Source organism: Cimex lectularius, unplaced genomic scaffold (assembly GCF_000648675.2).
Source record: "Cimex lectularius strain Harlan isolate CLEC.00 unplaced genomic scaffold, Clec_2.1 scaffold248, whole genome shotgun sequence".
In the NCBI taxonomy this organism is placed as follows: domain Eukaryota; kingdom Metazoa; phylum Arthropoda; class Insecta; order Hemiptera; family Cimicidae; genus Cimex; species Cimex lectularius.
Genome location: NW_019392778.1, coordinates 179,282 through 198,782, shown reverse-complemented (window position 1 = coordinate 198,782; position 19,501 = coordinate 179,282). Strand labels below are relative to the sequence as shown.

At 36.2% G+C, this 19,501-nt stretch overlaps 4 protein-coding genes across 5 annotated transcripts; 1 reads left to right on the top strand and 3 right to left on the bottom strand.

Moving 5' to 3' along the window:
• Positions 1–46: 46 nt before the first annotated feature.
• Positions 47–4,492, top strand: LOC106670774 (tRNA-dihydrouridine(47) synthase [NAD(P)(+)]-like). Of its 2 annotated transcripts, XM_014401360.2 has the most exons (9): positions 47–196; positions 1,586–1,939; positions 2,535–2,652; positions 2,710–2,874; positions 2,934–3,245; positions 3,468–3,644; positions 3,702–4,016; positions 4,081–4,262; positions 4,345–4,492. In XM_014401360.2, exons 1-9 carry the CDS (start codon positions 123–125, stop codon positions 4,415–4,417), a joined length of 1,770 nt encoding a protein of 589 aa, XP_014256846.1. In that variant the 5' UTR covers positions 47–122; the 3' UTR covers positions 4,418–4,492. The 2 variants fall into 2 exon arrangements, with proteins under 2 accessions (XP_014256846.1, XP_024083471.1); XM_024227703.1 differs by having other exon boundaries at positions 2,535–2,874.
• A 103-nt stretch (positions 4,493–4,595) lies between these two features.
• LOC106670775 (6-phosphogluconate dehydrogenase, decarboxylating) lies at positions 4,596–15,895 on the bottom strand. The gene is made up of 8 exons (XM_014401361.2): positions 15,689–15,895; positions 13,031–13,251; positions 10,696–10,940; positions 10,460–10,636; positions 6,096–6,416; positions 5,902–6,035; positions 4,819–5,041; positions 4,596–4,754 (listed from the first exon to the last, which is right to left on the bottom strand). Exons 1-8 carry the CDS (start codon positions 15,700–15,702, stop codon positions 4,635–4,637), a joined length of 1,455 nt encoding a protein of 484 aa, XP_014256847.1. The 5' UTR covers positions 15,703–15,895; the 3' UTR covers positions 4,596–4,634.
• Positions 6,619–7,166, bottom strand: LOC106670777 (molybdopterin synthase catalytic subunit). Its single transcript, XM_014401365.2, has one exon. The coding sequence runs from the start codon at positions 7,091–7,093 to the stop codon at positions 6,650–6,652; it is 444 nt and encodes a 147-aa protein (XP_014256851.1). The 5' UTR covers positions 7,094–7,166; the 3' UTR covers positions 6,619–6,649.
• Positions 6,877–7,458, bottom strand: LOC106670778 (molybdopterin synthase sulfur carrier subunit). The gene has a single exon (XM_014401366.2). It carries the CDS (start codon positions 7,344–7,346, stop codon positions 7,095–7,097), a length of 252 nt encoding a protein of 83 aa, XP_014256852.1. The 5' UTR covers positions 7,347–7,458; the 3' UTR covers positions 6,877–7,094.
• Positions 15,896–19,501: the final 3,606 nt, after the last annotated feature.

Here is a 19,501-nt window from a genome sequence, read left to right as displayed (position 1 = left end):
TTCATTCGATACAATGATCGATATAAGCTCCGGCGACTGTTATAGTGTTATCCGTTCCGTGTGGAGCCTCGTTTATCACTGGACGAGACGTTCTCACTTTAGGATAAGAAGAGGGCGAAGTTATGGACCGGCAGGAGGAAAAGGACCCTCCTGGAGAGGTCAAAAGGGACGAGAACGAAGCCGAGATCAAACCGGAGTGAGTCGATGGTCCTTTTTTGCCGGTCGGTTTCCACGGGAGTTTGGAGGGTGTATGTCCCGATCTGCCCCCGTGGAAGACCTCTTTCCAAATTATAATATTAAAAAAAATATGTGAAAATTGTTTTCCCACCGGGTTTTACCGGAAAAACCGTCCGTCGTGACGAAAAACGTGCACCGGAAAAACGTTGAAGGTTACATTAACCAGTATAACCTTCCTGTCAGGTTTTCTTTTTTGGTGGGCGGGAAGGAACGTCAACAAAAAATATTTTTGATGGTTTAATAAGGATATGGATAAAAGAGGCGGCCACAAGGCCTACTGCACCTCGACCTGAATTGATCTATTGTGCTCCCCTTTAATTTATAACTCATTGGACAGCTTCAGGTTGTTAATCAGCCTCCTTATCTTTACCAATGGCTCCTTAGTGTAGAATTTGCTTGCGGTTTTTCCTGTCCTAGTTGCAAGAAACTGCACCTACAGAGATTTTCGCAGAAACATAAAATGTGTTCTGCGGTTTCCTCTTCTTCCTGGTTTTCTTGTCTGTACTCCTAATCCAAAGTGCGCTTTTTCAGTGGCACTGCCATGTCAAGAGTTCAACCTGAATGAACAAAATGGCATCAGCAAACACTGCAGAGATAGGAGGTTGAAATTTTTAGAAAAGGAATTGCTTTTTTTGACACTACATTGATTCGGAGATAAATGAATTTAGGAATAATTTAATTAAAGAATAAATAAAGGAAGGAATAAGTGAAAACACAGTTTGAGATCTTGTAGGAAGATCTTTAAAAAGAAAGCGATATGTGATTTCGTTCGGCAATGAATAGCCAGTGCACTGGCCTAACTTTAACAGATGTGATGGCGATGGATGATCCATTTGGTGATGTCAGTGAGAGATGATGAGTATGTCTTTGTGGACGATTATGATGGTAGTAGGTTGATAAAAGGAGGTGACTGAAAGGCAAAATGAAAGAGTGATCGGAAGAAAATGGATATTAAAGGAAAATGGTGATGGAAGCTTTGGTGTCCGGAAGCAGGATCTGACGTTGCAGGAGTTAGGCAACGCGAATGTCAAGCAGTACGATATTCACGAGGCGATCTTACGATGAATTACTAACTGTAGTGCAACACTTTGGGGGAGAGAAGTCACAGGGAGATGTGTATGCTTTGAGAGCTTGGCCGGGAGAGAGGTTTTCTGGTAAAAATGGAGGGAAGGGGCAAACTTTGAGGGAAGGTTGGAGGTACAGTGGACACGAATAGTCAGTTTATAAGGCAGTACGCATGGTACTGACAATATTATGTTGTATGTGGTCAATCAGAACCGAGTGTTCAGCTGGCCAAAAGATAAAATATAATTTTTAAAACCGTTACAGTTTGATATTTATTGTCCAGGTATGTCATAACCGACCATCAACGACAACTTGTCTTGGATTGCGTAAGCGAGACCGACAAGAGGAAGCTGAAGGATGGGGATGATGAAGACGAAGGTGCCAAGAAGCAGAAGCTAACCGGAAGAGAACAGAGGAAGATCAAAGGCCAGAACAAGTCGAGGCGTAAGACTGCTTATAGAGAGGATGATGCGGACGTATTTTGCAACAACATAATCAAGACGGGCTCGTGTGATCTTCCCGTTTGCAAGTACACACACGACACGGTGGGCTACTTGGCGAAAAAAGCGCCCGACATTGGACCCGAATGCTATGTCTACAGCCTAAGGGGGTTCTGCCCCCGTGGTATAACATGCCGGTGAGTTGTTCACCATATAGTGTACCTTATTTGTATTTATACAGGCTTTCTGAAACACCGGTTAACCTTTAAGACGATCTACTTTTTATTTGAAAAAATAAAAACTTTCCCTTGAAAGAAATGATACATTTTGATCGAAGCACCCTATATATAAATAAATTGCATAATTATATACTGAAATTGAGAGTTTCTTTAACACAAAACAAAAGAAATCTTGCCTTAAAAATATTGATACAAGATTATTTGGTGATCATGAGATGCGGTCTGGTGTGACGCAGGTTTTAGAAAAACATTTTCTTTATCGTGCCAACGTTTCAATCTTTATTGAGATCTTTTTCAGGTCCTGGGATTTATAAATATTGTTTAAATTTTACAAGTACATTTAGGATGTGAATTTTTTTTATTTATATGCACACACACGATTTAGATTTTTAATTATCATTTCAGTATCGTATCTTCCTCTTGTCTTGTAAAGCCTAGCCCACCAGACCACATCTCACAATCTCTGAATAATCACTGACTAACGGTCACTAAACCCCACACAAATATTGATACATCTGCATTTTTCTATGCCACCTGAATGTTTCCCCCCCAGCTTTGGTTCTTCTCATCTGACAGAAGATGGCATCAACATAAAAGACGAGATACTATATCAAAAGTCTCAGGACGATGGATCATGGAAAACACTGAACAGCATGTCAAACGATCTGAAGGTATGTTTTTATTATGCTGCTATATTGGAGATGATGAGACATCTCATTTTTCCCCAGATGGTACTGAGAAAGAAGAAGTACGACTTTTCGAAGAGTGCATCTGTTGTTAAAGAAGTGGACAGAATCTTAGGCAGGGGTCAAGGCATGGACGCTAATGGTGAAAATCTCGGTCCGGTGGATGATACAGATGTAATCAAATTAAGGCCCGAAGAGAAAAAACAAGTAATTTAAGAAAGTAAAAAAAAAAAATTGTTTTTCATATATATATTTTTTTTATATAGATAGACTGGAGGGACAAACTGTACCTTTCGCCACTTACAACTCTCGGCAATCTGCCATTCAGGAGGATATGCAAAGAGTATGGCGCAGACGTTACATGCGGGGAGATGGCCCTGGCCTCGGAGCTGCTCCAGGGCTCGCCTCAGGAATGGGCCTTGGTGAAACGCCACCCCTCTGAGGACCTTTTCGGTGTACAGATAGCCGGCACCAACATGCCAATATTGACTCGCTGCGCCCAGCTGGTCGACGAGAACGCCAAAGTTGATTTCGTAGACATCAACATGGGCTGTCCTATCGACCTCATCTACCGACAGGTCAGCCGGTGACTTATCCAATTTTAACATGGGGTTTTAGCAATGTAAATAATTGTTTTTATTATAATCAATTAAAATATGATTAAATGTTTAAAAGAGTAATTTATAATTGCAACCATCTGCTGATATAGTGCCTTAGGTTGTAAATTATTTTCCTTGGGATCTCATTTTATTTTACAACCATCAATAATAAATGTGTGAATAAATATTTTTTCTTCTAAGGGTGGAGGAAGTGCGATGTTGCGAAGCAGATCACAAGTGAGATCAGTCGTAAATGGCGTAAGCAGGGTGTTGAGCGTCCCGCTCACTGTTAAAGTAAGGACAGGGGTAACCGCAAAGAACTTCGTCTCCCATAAATATATGGCGGATATGCGACAAGCCGGTGTATCATTAGTGACCGTAAGTTTGTTAATTTTTTCCTTCAAATTAGATTTTTTTTTTTTTTTTGTGCCAAAGGTACATGGCAGATCTAGGGAACAGAGATTCGTGAGGAAGGCCGACTGGGAATACATCGAGACGTGTGCCAAAGAAGCATCGCCGATGGCCGTGTTTGGCAACGGCGACATCCTGTCATACCGAGACTATGAGTTGGCAAGGGAGCGTTCACCGACCGCCCAGGGCGTCATGATCGGCAGGGGGGCGCTCATGAAGCCGTGGATATTCACTGAGATCAAAGAAAAGCGCAATATTGACATGACGAGCTCGCAGCGTTTCGAAATATTGGGGAAATTCGTAAACTACGGCCTTGAACACTGGGGTTCAGATACAAGAGTAAAAAAAAACTTTTTTTTTCAATTTACCTATTACAATTTTTTTTTTAAACCATTGACTTCAGGGTGTGGAAATAACAAGAAGGTTCTTACTCGAATGGCTCAGTTTCCTTTACCGCTACATCCCCGTCGGCATTTTGGTGAACCCGCCGCAGGTGATGAACGCCAGGCCGCCGTATTACAGGGGCCGAGACGAGATGGAAACACTCATGGCTAGTGGCAATTGCTCCGACTGGATAAAAATAAGGTAAATACTATAGAGATATATTTTTGCAAAATTATTACGGTAGGCCAAGATTATAATTCTAAATACTTTGTTTTTTCCACAGTGAGATGCTTCTAAATAAAGTGCCGGAAGGATTTACGTTCCTGCCGAAGCACAAGGCGAACGCCTGGAGCTAGGGAAGAAAGAGCGGGTATTCGTAATTTTCCTCCACAAAATAAATAATCTATTTTTATTTTATTTTTCCTCCTGACACAATATATTTATAAGTATTGTATTATATAAAAATAAATTTTTTTGTAATTAAATTTAATTATTTAGTTATTGACCTGACATGAAAATAGTCCCACGAATCTGTTCAAATAAACTTTGAAGGATAGGGAGAAGGAAACGTCGTTAGACTTGGTATGTAGATGCGGAGACGTTGCCGCCGTGACCGGTCCAGTTTGTATGTACGAACTTGCCCGGTGAGGCGAGCAGCTCGTACGTGTGCGCACCGAAATAATCCCTCTGCGCCTGTGAAAATTTACAAAAATGAATATATATTTTAAAATAAAGTTTTAAACCAATTGTCTTTTGCCTGAAGCAAATTGGCGGGTAGGCGTTCCGAACGGTAACCGTCATAGAAGCTGAGTGCTGTCGAGAACGCGGGCACAGGGACGCCGAGCAATGCGGACTGCGCGACGACACGGCGCCACCCATCCTGGCAGTCAGCGGTCGCCTTCTTGAAAAAATCATCGAGCAGGAGGGACTTGAGGTTTTTATCCTTCTTGAACGCAGTTTTTATATCACCCAAGAAAGCACTGGAAAAAAAAAATTATACCACAAGTTTTTCTACAGTCTCATTGGTAGTCGAATGTACATATCAATTCCATTCATCCACATATTGCCACACAAACACAAATTAAGGAAATTTCTCTCTTCAGAACACATTAAAATAGCCTTTAAAAACCATAAAACAGTACACACAATTTTTTCCAAAGACCCAACACCAACAGACTTCAAATCTGATGTAATTTATAAAGTTATTGTATGACTGTCCAGCAACATACAATGGAATTACATGACAATATCTAGAAAAACGGAAAAAACAAAATACCTAGGACAGTAAAACACCAAAAATTAATCCCACAGCATTGACCAGACACCACTTTGAAAAACAACACAACTTAGATTTCGACAAAATAAAAATACTAACATGGAAAAAAAACAATACAAATGCAACTTTCTAGAAATGGTTTACATTAACAGAGACACACACACAGCATCAATTACAGAACAGATAGCAAACTCAGCCCTAGCTACGCCAACATTATAAAGCAAATAAACCATTAAACCTTAATTATATTTTTCCCCCTATCCTTCGTTTATTGTCCTTAATACTTAAAAAAAAAAAAAAAAAAAAAAAAAATTACAACACTTTCACACAAAACCAAAATGACACCACAAGAATAGCACCACGTATGAAATACTCGGTTCAAACTTTATATTTACATCTTAAACTGTATTTTTTCCAATCAACATGTTTTGTAATTTACCCAGGCCCTGAAGATGACCCGAATAAAGGTTGAAACAACATATAAAGTACCTCATTCTTGACCACTCCTCATGAACAAATTATTTAACAACAGGTCACTAAGAAACACACACCAATATGTTTTACCTTCTGATTATACATCCGCCTCTCCACATAAGAGCAATTGCACCATAATCCAAATCCCAGTTGTATTCCTTTGCCGCTTCGCGCATCAGCATGAATCCCTGGGCGTAGGAAACGATCTTAGAAGCGTACAACGCCTATAGTAAAAAATAAAATTAAAAAAACAATTAAATTGTTTTTACAACATTTAAAAAAACCTTTTTTATATCGTTTAAAAACTCTTTCTTATCTCCGTTGAAAGTCGTATCCTTCGGCCCTGCAAGGTGTTTACTGGCATTGTGGCGTTCGTCGATAAGTGATGACAGGCACCTTGCGAACACGCTCTCGCCTATCAGAGTCACCGGAACGCCTAGGTCGAGGGCGTTGATCGCCGTCCATTTCCCTGTACCCTTCTGGCCAGCGCTGTCACGTATCTTCTCGACGAGGTAGTCGCCGTCTTTGTCCTTGTAGGCGAGTATGTCACGAGTGATCTCAACGAGGAACGAGTCGAGCTCTTTCTTATTCCAGTCATCAAAAGTCTTTAAAAATATATAATATAACTTTAGGAAATATCAAATATATTTACCTAGGCTATTGTTAGATTAATAAAGGATGGAGGTGTCGTTTGGGTCAATGATTATAACTGATTGGTGCAAAAATAATTGTCATTTATTATTAAACAATTGTGTATAAAATTTCTGAATGTTTAACTAAATTTTACAACAATATTAAGTTGCAAAAATAGACTATAAAATTGATAAATTTTGAACTATTAACTGGGTGATTTCCAGTCACACTCTGTATTTTCTTTCCAGACGGCTGGCTCATCAGCATATTGTTCTTTTTTCCAAATTGGCACTGTCTTCTTCAGCTCGTCGATAGCGTATCCGACAGCAGCCAGAGCATCTGCCCTGTGCACCGACGACACTGCTATAATGACACTCGCCTCGCCGATGGCCACTTCGCCCAGCCTGTGCCTGAAGCAAATATGCCTCACTCCATCCCACCTCTGTCTCATGCGTGCGCAGATCTTTTCCATTTCTTTCACCGCCATCGGCTTGTAAGTCTCGTAGACGAGGCTTATGACCCTCTTGCCCTCGAAGCTGTCCCGAGTCGTACCAACAAATGTAGATATCGCTCCGCACGTATTGTCTCCAACTCTCTGACATGCCTCCTCGATGCTGAGGTTCTCCTCTGTCAGAATGATGCTGTCCATACTATCCGCCGCTCAATGGTGGTATTACAGCTATCTCATCGCCTTCTTTCAATTCGACTTCGCCCGTCTCAATATACTCTTCGTTCTGGGCCAATATCACGTTTGCCTTTATCAAATCCAAGCTGTGCTCTTTGACAATAACCTCTAACAGCTCTTTATAACTGGTCGAACTTTGAGGTAGATCGAGAAGAGCCTCTTTTTTACCTGAGAGCTCTCTTGCCTTCGCGAAAAACAACAACTTAACTTTAACCATGACATATCGACTTCATTTCGCTAACACAAATAAATCCATTTTCCACTATATCTTAATAACAATTCGATAAACAAGAGAAATTAATTATTCAATTTTTATTGTTTGAAAAGGGGAGATAATTGTCAATCGTTCAAGGCCGAAATACAAAAGGTTACAAAAGGGTTATCGCTTCTTACCACCTATCAGTTTTTTGTTCTTTTCAAAGAAAAAAAGAAAGAAACTCAAACAACAAAAATTTTAAATAAAAATAAAACAAACTACTCAAAGTTAGAAGGTATCAACTAAAATCAAAAGTTAGCTATACTCAAAGCAATTAAGATCAATAATTTAATTATTTGTTCTATCTCTCTTTAATTTTATATTTTTTATACTTAAAAAAAATAAAATAAAATAAATTATAACAACAAAACCTCTTGCTGGAATGTGGCACCTAGTCAATAAAAACCAATCTAAGTTTATTATGATTTTTAATTGATGGAATTAGCTAATTAACTAGAAGCTAGCTAATTAAATAGAAATATATTTATTTTAAAAAATTGCAATAGAGCTTGGCCCCTTTATAGTGTGTACAAAAATATAAAATAATTAAATCACAAAAAGGTTGCGAAATATAATGCAAAAAATAATAATTAATAAACAAAATTTATATGATATTAATATAGTTGAATATGGATGAAAGAGAGAAGTATAAAAGAGAGAATAGCAAAACTATTCTAATGGATTATTAGAAAGAAAAAAAAAAGTTGCAAGCTTTATGCCTGAAAGCCTGAATGGGGTGAGTGGACCTAATATGCTAGGGAAGGGAATTCCACAGATGTGCCCCAGCAGCTATAAATGAATCATTCATAGATTTCGATCTATGATACAAGCTTTATATAATATTTAAACTGCGATAAGAATTAAAATAGAATATAATGAATAAGTATGTCAGGCGGAGTTTATTTTTAACATTAAATAAATTAATAGGAGATTGGAGTTTAAATTAGTCAAATAAATTAATACCCAGGATGAACACACCATGTGCTGAAATGTGCTCTCTTCTTCGAAAACAATACAAATCTTGTGTAAATATTAAAAAGTATTCTAATTTTTTTAGTAGAAGTGTGATTAAGTGAAAAAGAGTAGATAGAATTGAAAAAAATAAAATAAAATAAAAAAAGGTAAAATAAGAGTTTTGACTAGTCTCATGTTTTACTGTCAAAGAAATAAATTTATATTTCCAAAGTGAATGTCTCATTCGCCCTTCTAGCAACAAAGCCTAAATAATCATCCCTAGATAATCTGGTAATAAAAGTCCCACCAAGGTTTTTTTTTTGCCTGGTTAGAGAAGGGTATTAAAGAGCCACCAAGAATAATGCAAGGAAAAATCCTTGTTGGCAGATCTGTGTTGTAAATAATTATCGATTGGGATTTGAGTGAGACATTGTTTGAAGCTCAATTAATCAAGCTAGATAGGTCTTTGTTAATGAGTTGAATGGAATCAGGGAATGAGGGGGATATTGTGTATGTCAAGATGTAAATGAAATTTGGAGTAATTTAAGCAAAATGGGAAGTCTTTAACACTATCAGCTGGATAGGTGCCACTTGGCGCTTGGTAGTTCAAGTCCAAGTTGGCCCCCTTTATTTTCATTTGGTTGTGGTGGGTCTGGGTTTTTATGAATTCCCAGCGTTTTCTTAACTTAAGACTATTTGAGTGCCTGCTTTCGACCTATGTTCATCGTTTTTGGATCCACTAATCACCGGCTTCATTTTAGTGCGCAGTTCGACAAGTGACTCTCATTTCACATATTGTTAAAAATAAGGTAAGTTTTATAAAAAAAAAAAGCTAAATTTTCTCATAATACAGCTTTCTTCATTATACCAAATTACAAATAACTTATCTATTTTATCTATCTTGTATCTTGGGAATAAACAAACAATTGTTGCCATAATTTCCATTTGTGACAAATCAACATTTATAATTATGTCTGTATAAAATATAGAAAAAATAATAACGGCATGGTAAATACTTTTTTAAATACATAATTGATTTATTCTTTTTATGTAAGTTATGGTTTTTAAACTTTCACCTATTTTAAACATTTTATCTAATTTTATTAGAAAAAAGACACTTCATGGATTAAACAATAAAATAAAATAAAAATAAAATGGTATAAGATTTGAAAAATATGACCGATCTAGGAATTCGCGCCATGTTCTGACGATGATTTTGAACTTGTTAGTGAGTTACATGGCAATAAGATGGCCATGAAGAGCAATATGATGCTTGTAAGACTAAAACTATTTCAATAGTTAGTAACTATAAAAATTTATAGTTTTATTTTTCTTCAGTTAATATGCTTTGTTAAAAAATATGTAATCTTATTTTTGACATTCCTAAATTTTTTATAAGTATATACAGGTAGTGTTGTATGTGTACGTAACGTATTTATTCCATTAATTTTTTATTTTTATTTTATTATTTTATATTATATAAATTTTGCATAATGTAATTGTTTTTATTAATTGCAATCTGGTTTTATTAAACTGTTTAACATATTTTAATATTATTTGTTTTATTATGTTACATTTATTATTTTGTTGATTTTTTATTTATTTTTATTTATTAGTTGTTTGATAATATAAGTTTGATTAGGATGGTCCTGTGCATAATCATTAATTTAATCTGTTGTAATCAGGTCAAGCCAATGAGCCAAAACGGGTGGGGACGTAGGTAGTCTATGGCCGATTGGCCTCTGTGCTGAAAGTGCTAATACAAATTGAAAACAATAAAAGTCCTAAAATTGCACCTTGAGGAACGTCAGACTTAACAGGAAGATCAGATGAGAGTTTGTTATTAGGTAGATTTGGTTTATCACCTGACAAATAACATTACCAGAATATGAACATTTCCATGTTCAAAGCTATTCAACTTGTGACACCCTGTATAATAATTTTTAAAATAACGATTGACACGGAAAATTTTAGCATTACATATTTTAAAATGAACTCAATATCTAGTTAAAATTGAAACAATTAGATAGAAATCTATGATGGTATATTGTGGTTATTTGAATTTACTTTGAATGAAAATTTGAAGAAACCAATTAATGCGTAAATAAATCAGAACATACCTGGCTCATTTCCTCGTGGGACATTCTCAGGACGAACTTCATGAGGTGGTACGCCTCGCAGATGAGCTGCATGTCACCGTATTCAATCCCGTTGTGAACCATCTTGACAAAATGGCCCGCGCCTCCGTCTCCGACCCAGGAGCAGCAAGGCTCGCCATTCACTTTCGCACAAACTGACTAAAAATATATAAAAAAAATAAAATAATGAAACATTTCTCACTGTGAAGATTGTGTACCTGGAAGACTGGCGCAAGGTGTGGCCACGCTTCCTTGTCACCCCCTGGCATTAGAGACGGCCCTTTTCTGGCGCCTTCCTCGCCACCACTCACTCCAACTCCAACGAAGTGAAGACCCTTCTCCTTGCACCAGGCCATACGCCTCTCGCTGTCCTTATACTCTGAATTGCCACCGTCTATCAGTATATCACCTTTGTCCAAAAGGGGTTGAAGGCTCTTGAGCATGTCGTCCACACCAGACCCGGCTGAAATAAGCAAAAAAATTTTTTTAAATTGAAATAATTGTTTAATTTGGACAACATGGATTGTTCTCTTAATGACCACTAAGAACCATCTCTCAATCATCACTCACTTGTGAAGAGATAGTGAATATTCTCAAAATGAGATAACCAATGGTTTGTATATTTGAAAATCAACGTAAACACGTTTTTGCACTTATGAATGAGTTGATGTATCCCCACAAAATTGATTGTGAATGTGAATTTGTTTGTGTGCATTTAATATTTTGAACGAGTGTAAATAGTGTGTACAATAAAAAAAAGTACATGGGTTTGTTAATGATGGTTTTGTTTAAAAGGGTTAATATGTATTTTTACATGAAATAAAGGCAAAATTGAGAATTGCTTTACAAATCGAATGAATTGGTACTTCAAATTGCATAATTACTGAGTTTGGTATGGGATTGTGAATGTGAATTTGTTTGTAAATTAGTGCATATAATATTTTGAATGAGTGTAAAGAGTTTATATAATAAAAAAATGACTGTTTGTAAATGACTGTTTTGTTTAAAAGGTTGAGATATATTTTTACACAAAATAAAGGCAAAATTGAGCATTGTTTTACAAATCAAATTAAATAGTACTTTAAATGAGATAATGATTGTGTTTGTTTATTAGAAAATCAGTGTAAATGTGCTCTTGTACTACCAAATGTGTTTGGAATGTGATTGTGAATTTGTTTATAAATGAGTGCATGTGATTTTTTGAACAAGTATAAAAAGTTTATACGCAATTTGAATGTTTTGTTTAAAAGAGCCATGTATGTTTTACATGAAATAAAAGCAAACGTGAAAATTGTATGAATTGGTACTTTAAATGACATAATAATTGCGTTTATATATTAGAAAATCCGTGTGAATGTGCTCTTGTACAAGTGAATGTGTTTGGTATGTGATTGTGAGTTTGTAAATGAGTGCATGTGAATTTTTTGGACGAGTGTAAAAAATGTATGCGCAATTTGAATGTTTTGTTTAAAAGAGCCATGTGTGTTTTACATGAAATAAAAACAAACATGAAAATTGTATGAATTGGTACTTCAAATGACATAATGATTGTTTATATATTAGAAAATCCGTGTGAATGTGCTCTTGTACAAGTGAATGTGTTTGGTATGTGATTATGAATTAGTAAATGAGTGCATGTGAATTTTTTGAACGAGTGTAAAAAATTTATATGCAATTTGAATGTTTTGTTTAAAAGAGCTGTGTTTTTACACAAAATAAAGGCAAAAGTGAGAACTGAAAGGAATTGGTAATTTAAATGAGATAATGAATGTGTGTGTTTGCATGCATGACCTTGTGTTGGTATTAATGTGTATGTAGGTTATTTTTTACCATAAAATAAATGTGAAAGTGTCTTCGTACGAGTTGAACGAATTGGTACAATAAAACAGAATGTGTTAGTTCAAAAAAATTTGTAAGTATTTATCTGTGAAAAATAATAAGTCCAATTTAAATTACTTTTTGGAAAATATATTGATCCTAATAAATCTATTTTTAGCGTCCTGGAGCAAATCACCCTGTCACGTTTGTGCAACTTCCAATTTCATGACTCATAGGCCGAGTACTTTCACCTGATCCCCGAGGCGGATAAGTGTGTCAGTGTCAAACAGGGAGTGCCAATGAACTCTGACAGCATAATAACATATCAGATCGCACATGAGACCTGCAAATTCTACGGTTTCTAATGAAAAAATAATAATGTATTATCAACTTTATAACATGTATTATAAAATGAAAACCTTTGACCTTTGCTATTGATTTATTCATTTTTTTCTCTGTACATTCTGTATTTTGTAGACTTAAATATATATAACAATATTTAAAGGAATAAATTTTCTCTCATTGCCTCACTTTTTACCAGTAAATTTTAACTTTCTAAGTGAGAAATAAAATATTACCTACTAATATAAGTTATACTAGGCATGTGGCATGGTTTTATTTTGTTCAATCTATGTCTCGTGTGGAATTATTGATTTACCCATTGTTAAGACGGACAGAGGAAAAACGAGCTGTCCAATTGATGATAAATGTGATATGGCTTTTCTTCTTCCTCACCTTTGATAAGCATCATTATCCTCCTGGGTGTTTTGAGCTTGTCGACCAGCTCTTGAAGCGACGAAGCGCCGACGACCGATGTACCTTTGGCCTCATTTTTGAGAAAGTGGTTCACCTTCTCGGTCGTCCGGTTGTAGGCACAGACGACAAAGCCGTGGTCGTTCATGTTCAGTATGAGGTTCTGGCCCATGACTGCCAAGCCGATTAGGCCGATGTCCGCACTACAAAATATTAAAAATATTGAATATAAAAGTTTAAGTGATAGATGGAGGTCAGAGGAAAAGATGAGAAGAATAGTGGAAGGGGAAAATATAGTATTCGAAAAGAAAACTGAATAAGAAAGACTGGCATGTTGAAGTAATAAGATCGAGGAGACTGAGGGTGAACAATAAAGGATGGAGATTGTATGTGTGTATGAGTGTGAAAGAAAATGAAAAAAGAAGCATATCAGGGATAGAGATTTGGCTTAGCAAATATAGATGAGGGAGAGGAGGGACAAAATGGAAGTCAACAAGATAGTGTATGCAGCAACAGGGGTTGAGGAATTAAGAAAACTACGTTAAGATTTTGTTTAATTTTTTTTAATATGCATGAAATAGAAGAAATATAAAGAATAAGAAGAATTAAGGTTGAGTGAAAACTTGTGACACCTACCAAAAAACTGTGAAAATACAATTGTTTATTTTTCATGTCTAACAGGTCAACAGTTTAGATTAATGACTTGTCTCGAAAAATTTATCATTAATAAACATTTTCTTCAATAATAATAAACAAATGGAGATTTTTTTTAATTGCTGAGCCAACTGGCTTCTGTATAAACAAGCTGGCAAGCCTGATTGACAAGGGTACCATTGTTATTTATCACAAACTTACAAAACTTTATTTGTAAAATATGTAGTGGTTAAGAAAATAGTAGAAGTTTTTATGAAAAAAATAAAAAACAATGTTTTGTTAAACTATCCTGATTGAACAAGTTAAGTTAAACAAATTGGCGTCAAGCAAAAACTGATTATTTAGAGATCGTGAGATGCGATCTGGTGTGATGTAGGTTTAGAAAAACATTTTCTTTATTGTGCTAATGTTTCAATGTTTATTTAGATCAACTTCAGGGCCTGGGATTTATAAACATCGTTTAAATTATACAAATACATATAATATATGAATATGAAATTATACAATGCTGTACACAATATAGAAATTTTAGATTTAATCAAAGCATTTGTATTCACTCATAGTGTGTCTTATCTGTGTACACGTGTCATTGTTGGGCGTCGTGTTGTGAGTGTTAGTAAGATATTAATGTTTTTTTTGTTTATATATGTTTGATTTTAAAGGAGTGGGGAAGGATGTAGGGATAGAAATTATTTTTTCTATGAGGAGTCGGCTTCATATGAGGTGAAAGGGACTGACAATGGAAAAGTAGGGTAATGGTCTGTCGTTTGGGCCTAGTAAGCCTTTCAGGATTATTATAGATGGGATTATTAGGGAAAGGAGAGATAAAGTGTTGAAGATTTAGACTACATAGAATTGTTTGATGTGTGGAGTGTAATGATTGTTTCATATGTTGTATGTTGTGTGAATGTTATTGATATTGATTTGATTTATGATATTAGCGTAGCTGCGGCTGAATTTATATGTGTCTGTTCTGTAATTGATGCTGTGTTTATCTCTGTCGATGTAACCCATTTCTAAAAAGTGACATTTATGTTTGTTTTGTGTTTAATATTTTGGATTGTTGAAATCGAAATTGTGTTGTTCAAAATGCTGTAGGATTTTGTTTGGGATTTTTGCAATCATAGATAGATGGTTTTACCCTCTTATCTAGATATTAAGATGTCATTCCGATGTAAGTTGCCGCACAATTGAAACAGTTGATTTTGTAAATTACACCAGAAAAAAAGAGTGTGATGGTTTTACAAGTTACAAGTTTTTGAAGGCTATTTTAAAGTTATCAGAAGAGAGAAATATGTTTAATTTATGTGATGAACGAATGGCATATGTATGTTGGTTTGTCTGTGTTTGATAGAATTAATGTAGTGCTATTATTGATATTAGATGGTTTAAGTGTTGAGTTGTAGTTGTTGATTATTCTGGTGAATATGTGTTTAGAGTATTGATTGTTATGTAGGATATGTTTGTATATGTTTATGTGGTGAAAAAAATGTTTTTATGAAAAAAAAAAATCAATAAAAAACAATTTTTTGTTAAACAAGCCTGATTGAACAAGTTAAGTTAAACAAGTTGGCAAGCCTGATTGACAAGGGCGTCAACTGTCATCGTACCATTGTTGTTTCATAGATTTTATCACAAACTTATAAACTTTATTTGTAAAATATGTAGTGACTAAGAAAAAAAGTTTTTATGAAAAAATAAAATAAATAAAAAAGAATTTTTTGTTAAACTAGCTTGATGAACAAGTTAAGTTAAACAAGATGGCAACCCTGATTGACATGGGTGCCAACTGTCATGGCACAATTGTTGTTTCATAGATTTTATTACAAACTTATATTATATAACTTATTATTTATAAAATTTAGTGGCTAAAAAAATGTTTTTACGAAAAACAAATCAATAAAAAAACAATTTATTAAGCAATTTCAAATTTTATTTACAAAAAAAAACCTTTGCATCAGCGTGAAGGTTTTGAAAGAGACTTACACTGCTTGGCTCATGTTTAGTGTTGGCTGTTTAGCGATGGGATCGCGACTGGGGCAGGGAACTAGCTTTCACTCTCGGCCCGAAAAAAAAAAATCAAAACAAAGTCAAGGCCTGTTTTGTAATGGGGAAAGGGCCGTTGGCAGGTCTGGGCCTGTTGGTCGATACCAGCACCGTGAGCGATGATGGATGAATGTCACGTCACCGGTCACGTTACTCGTTACACCAGTAGGGGGAACCTCCTTGACCTCGAGATAACGCAGGTCGCCCGGCGATATCCTTAGAGGTGCGTGACGTCACGCCATTACGTCACTCCGCCTCTTGGTGAATCTAAACATGAACTAAATAATTCTTAATACTTCTAAAATTAATAGAATAAGAATAAATTACAAATATTTCTATTCATTTTTGAGTAGTTTATTATACAAATTAAAACTATTTTTCCAGATAATCTGGTTATAAAATCGTACCTAAGGGTTTTCGTGATATAACAGTGATCAGAAAGTTCTGAGATACAGGAATTGCTTGTAGGACAGTGCATGGGTCAACACTGGTCCGCTGGAGTACACTTACAGCATTTGTACATGTATTTCTTCTTCCGACATACCAACAAATGAGAATTCTCTGCCCCCCTTCTACTGCTCAAAAAACGGCACGGCGGCAATTGAAAAACGAAGGATCTATCTAAAATGGCTTGTCCTGGCTCTTAAACAACGAACATGTTCCTCTATCCGACATAATTACCTTTTTAGGAATAATGGATTAGCGAGTGCCATGATTTACGGATAAGTCAAAAATTACAACATTCAAAGATTATAAAAGTTTTTAATCAAAGATTTTACTCGTAATTCTTCCTGCCCTTTCCTAAGCTAACGATAACACAGACATTTTCACACGTGTTTGTTTGTTCGGTAACCTGTCGATCCGTCACTTCCTCGAAGAATCCCCAGTATTCTTCTAATGAAATTAAGGTTTAATAGTTTATTTACTTTATGATGTTGGCGTAGCTAAGGCTGAGGTTGCATGTATCTATTCTGTAATTGATGCTGTGTGTCTCTCTGTTAATGTAAACCATTTCTAGAAAGTTGTGTTTGTATTCGTTTTTTCCTTGTTTAGTATTTGTTCTTAAGAGTTATTTTAATTTGTTCTGAGGAGAGAAATTTACATAATTTGTTTGACAATGTGTTGATGAACGGAATGGACATGTATATCGGTTTGTCTTTGTATGATTGTGTTTATGATGTGTTCTGGTGGAGGATGTTGTTTTGTGTGGTGCTGGGTTATAATTATGATTCTGTTGATTTTAGGGTAGTTATTGTTATTTAAGATTTGTTTGTATATTTGAATACTTTTTAGGTGAAAGGATTCATGACTTAGAATGAAATACATGCATCAATATTGCATCAGTATCCTTATTACAGGAGTACTTTAGTAAGGAAAAAAAGTAGCGATCATGTTCATCTTATTACGAGTGTGTCCAAAGTAAAATAAATAACACAACACACACACACACACACACACACACACACACACACACACACACACACACACACACACACACACACCTATGGAATTCTCTACGTAATCAGCTGTATTTTTGTAAATTCGACCTGTCATAACGTAATGTGTAAACTTTTTGCGTGTATTGACCAAACTTGAAGCACCACTAGGTTTCTTTTTAGTTTTCAAATATCGACAATTTGATACCACAGGGGCAACCGGAAACAGTCCTTTGAGTTGTGTTTTGGGTTCGAAATTGTACTAAAAATAGTAGAAATAGGTTGGAAATGGAAAAGTATAAAATATCAGACGGCCTGCCCGGGGATCGTGGACGTCCAATTGTCCCCTTATTTAAACTGGACAAAGGGTTTAGAGGGGACACAATGGGACAATCGAGAGGATTGTGAACTCGACATCCTATGGGGGACAGGGGGACGATTGCCGAAACGGAGCGGACCCCTGGCCCGGTCCACGGGCCTGCGGACGCGGAAGGGCGTCGAGTCGGCCCTCGTACGCCCAACGTGATTCAATTACGGGGTCATTTCTTTTTTCCCCTCAAAGGTCAATTTCATCAATCGCTACGATCGGTTCAAGACAAATTGGGGTCAAACGGGATCGAACGGTTCGCAGACTTCCAGGTCCCGATGCCCCGTCGTACAGGTTGGCGCCATCCTGCAATCTGGGACGCCTGTGACAATTGGTCCCACTCTGAAATCCCCTCACATATCACTGTCAAAAACATAAATACCAAATCAAATATTAGCTTAGCTTAAAGATTACATTCCAAGTTAATTTTTATTATCTATTTTCCTATTTTATCTCGGGCGCATTTGTGTCTTTTTAACAATAAAAATTTTCTAAATATCTATTTTAATCATCATAACAAGGGCCAATTTCCTTTTTGGTTTACATACAAAACTGAACAAAAGGTAGTAAAAAAAACAATGAGTTCAGAGAGAGAAAGGGAGAGAGAGAGAGAAAGAGAGAGGGAGAGAGAGAGAGGGTGATAGAGAGGGAGAGAATGTGTGAGAGAGAGGGAGAGAATGTGAGAGAGAGAAAGAGAGAGAGGGGGAGAGAGAGAGGGTGATAGAGAGGGAGATGGTGAGGGAAAGAAGGGAGGGAAGGAGGGAGAGGGTAAGAGAGAGAGGGAGAGAATGTGAGAGAGAGAGAGAGAGAGAGAGAGAGAGAGAGAGAGGGTGATAGAGAGGGCGATGGTGAGGGAAAGAAGAGAGGGAAGGAGGGAGAGGGTAAGAGAGAGGGAGAGAATGTGTGAGNTAGGGGAGAGAGAGGAGAGAGGGAGAGAATGAGAGAGAGTGAGGGAGAGGGAAAGAAGAGAGAGAGGGAGAGAATGTGAGAGAGAGGGAGAGGGAAAGTAGAGAGGGTGGGAAAGAAGAGAGGGTGGGAAAGAGAGAAAAAAGAAAGAGGAAGAGAGAGGGAGAGAGAATGAGAGAGAGAGAGAGAGTGAGGGTGGAGAGGGGGAGTGAGAGGGAGAGGGATAGAGAGCGAGAGAGATGGTTAGAGGGGGAGAGGGGAGAGAGAGGAGAGAGGAAGAGAATGTGAGAGAGAGGGAGTGGGAAAGTAGAGAGGGTGGGAAAGAAGAGAGGGTGGAAAAGAGAGAAAAAAGAAAGAGGAAGAGAGGGAGGGAGAGAGAGAGAGAGAGAGAGAGAGAGAGAGAGAGAGAGACAAATTAATAACAAAATGGAATACGCAATTGCTAAATTTATTTGCAGTTTCAACTTTTTAATCAAAAAAAGTTTATTTATTTAATTTTTGCCTGTAAAATTCTCAGTAACGATGAAAATGTAATATAATAAATATATATAGTATATATGTATAATAATATAAAATAAATACATACACAGTCTAGAAATTGTCCAAAATAAATTCCTTCGCTATACATCTTATAAAATCAAATTTGTTATAAACCCGCACGAATTCACCCCAATTCGAAAGAAAATGGGTCAATCCCTTTTAAAAAGATAGTTCATAATCACAGTAAGAAATGTAAGAAGTAATTACTGTGAATAGGAACCATCTTTTTAAAAAAGGATCGAACACCGCACTCACTCCACCATTCATCACTTATAGAAAATGGGTCTGCTGCCACTCGAAAACAGAAGAATGTATCTAGATGTGATATGTTTTGAATAAATTAGTAAATGGCATGTTCGATAGTCCTAAATTGTTGGAATGTAAAAACTTCAATGTTCCTAGGCTCAATATGAGAAATTGTAATTCATTTTATACACATATAAAATCCTGTGTTTGACCTAACATTTAATTATTTAGTTAGTTCAGTGTCATCTTTAATAAAAA

Coding starts and splice junctions, on each gene's coding strand:
- LOC106670778 (XM_014401366.2), bottom strand. CDS start 7,346: ATGGTTAAAGTTAAGTTGTTGTTTTTCGCGAAGGCAAGAGAGCTCTCA.
- LOC106670774 (XM_024227703.1), top strand. CDS start 123: ATGGACCGGCAGGAGGAAAAGGACCCTCCTGGAGAGGTCAAAAGGGAC. Junction 3,246..3,467: donor TCGACCTCATCTACCGACAG/GTCAGCCGGTGA, acceptor TTTTCTTCTAAG/GGTGGAGGAAGTGCGATGTT. Junction 4,017..4,080: donor ACTGGGGTTCAGATACAAGA/GTAAAAAAAAAC, acceptor CATTGACTTCAG/GGTGTGGAAATAACAAGAAG.
- LOC106670777 (XM_014401365.2), bottom strand. CDS start 7,093: ATGGACAGCATCATTCTGACAGAGGAGAACCTCAGCATCGAGGAGGCA.
- LOC106670775 (XM_014401361.2), bottom strand. Junction 10,637..10,695: donor ACCTTGCGCCAGTCTTCCAG/GTACACAATCTT, acceptor ATATATTTTTAG/TCAGTTTGTGCGAAAGTGAA. Junction 5,042..5,901: donor GGCGGATGTATAATCAGAAG/GTAAAACATATT, acceptor TTTTTTTTCCAG/TGCTTTCTTGGGTGATATAA.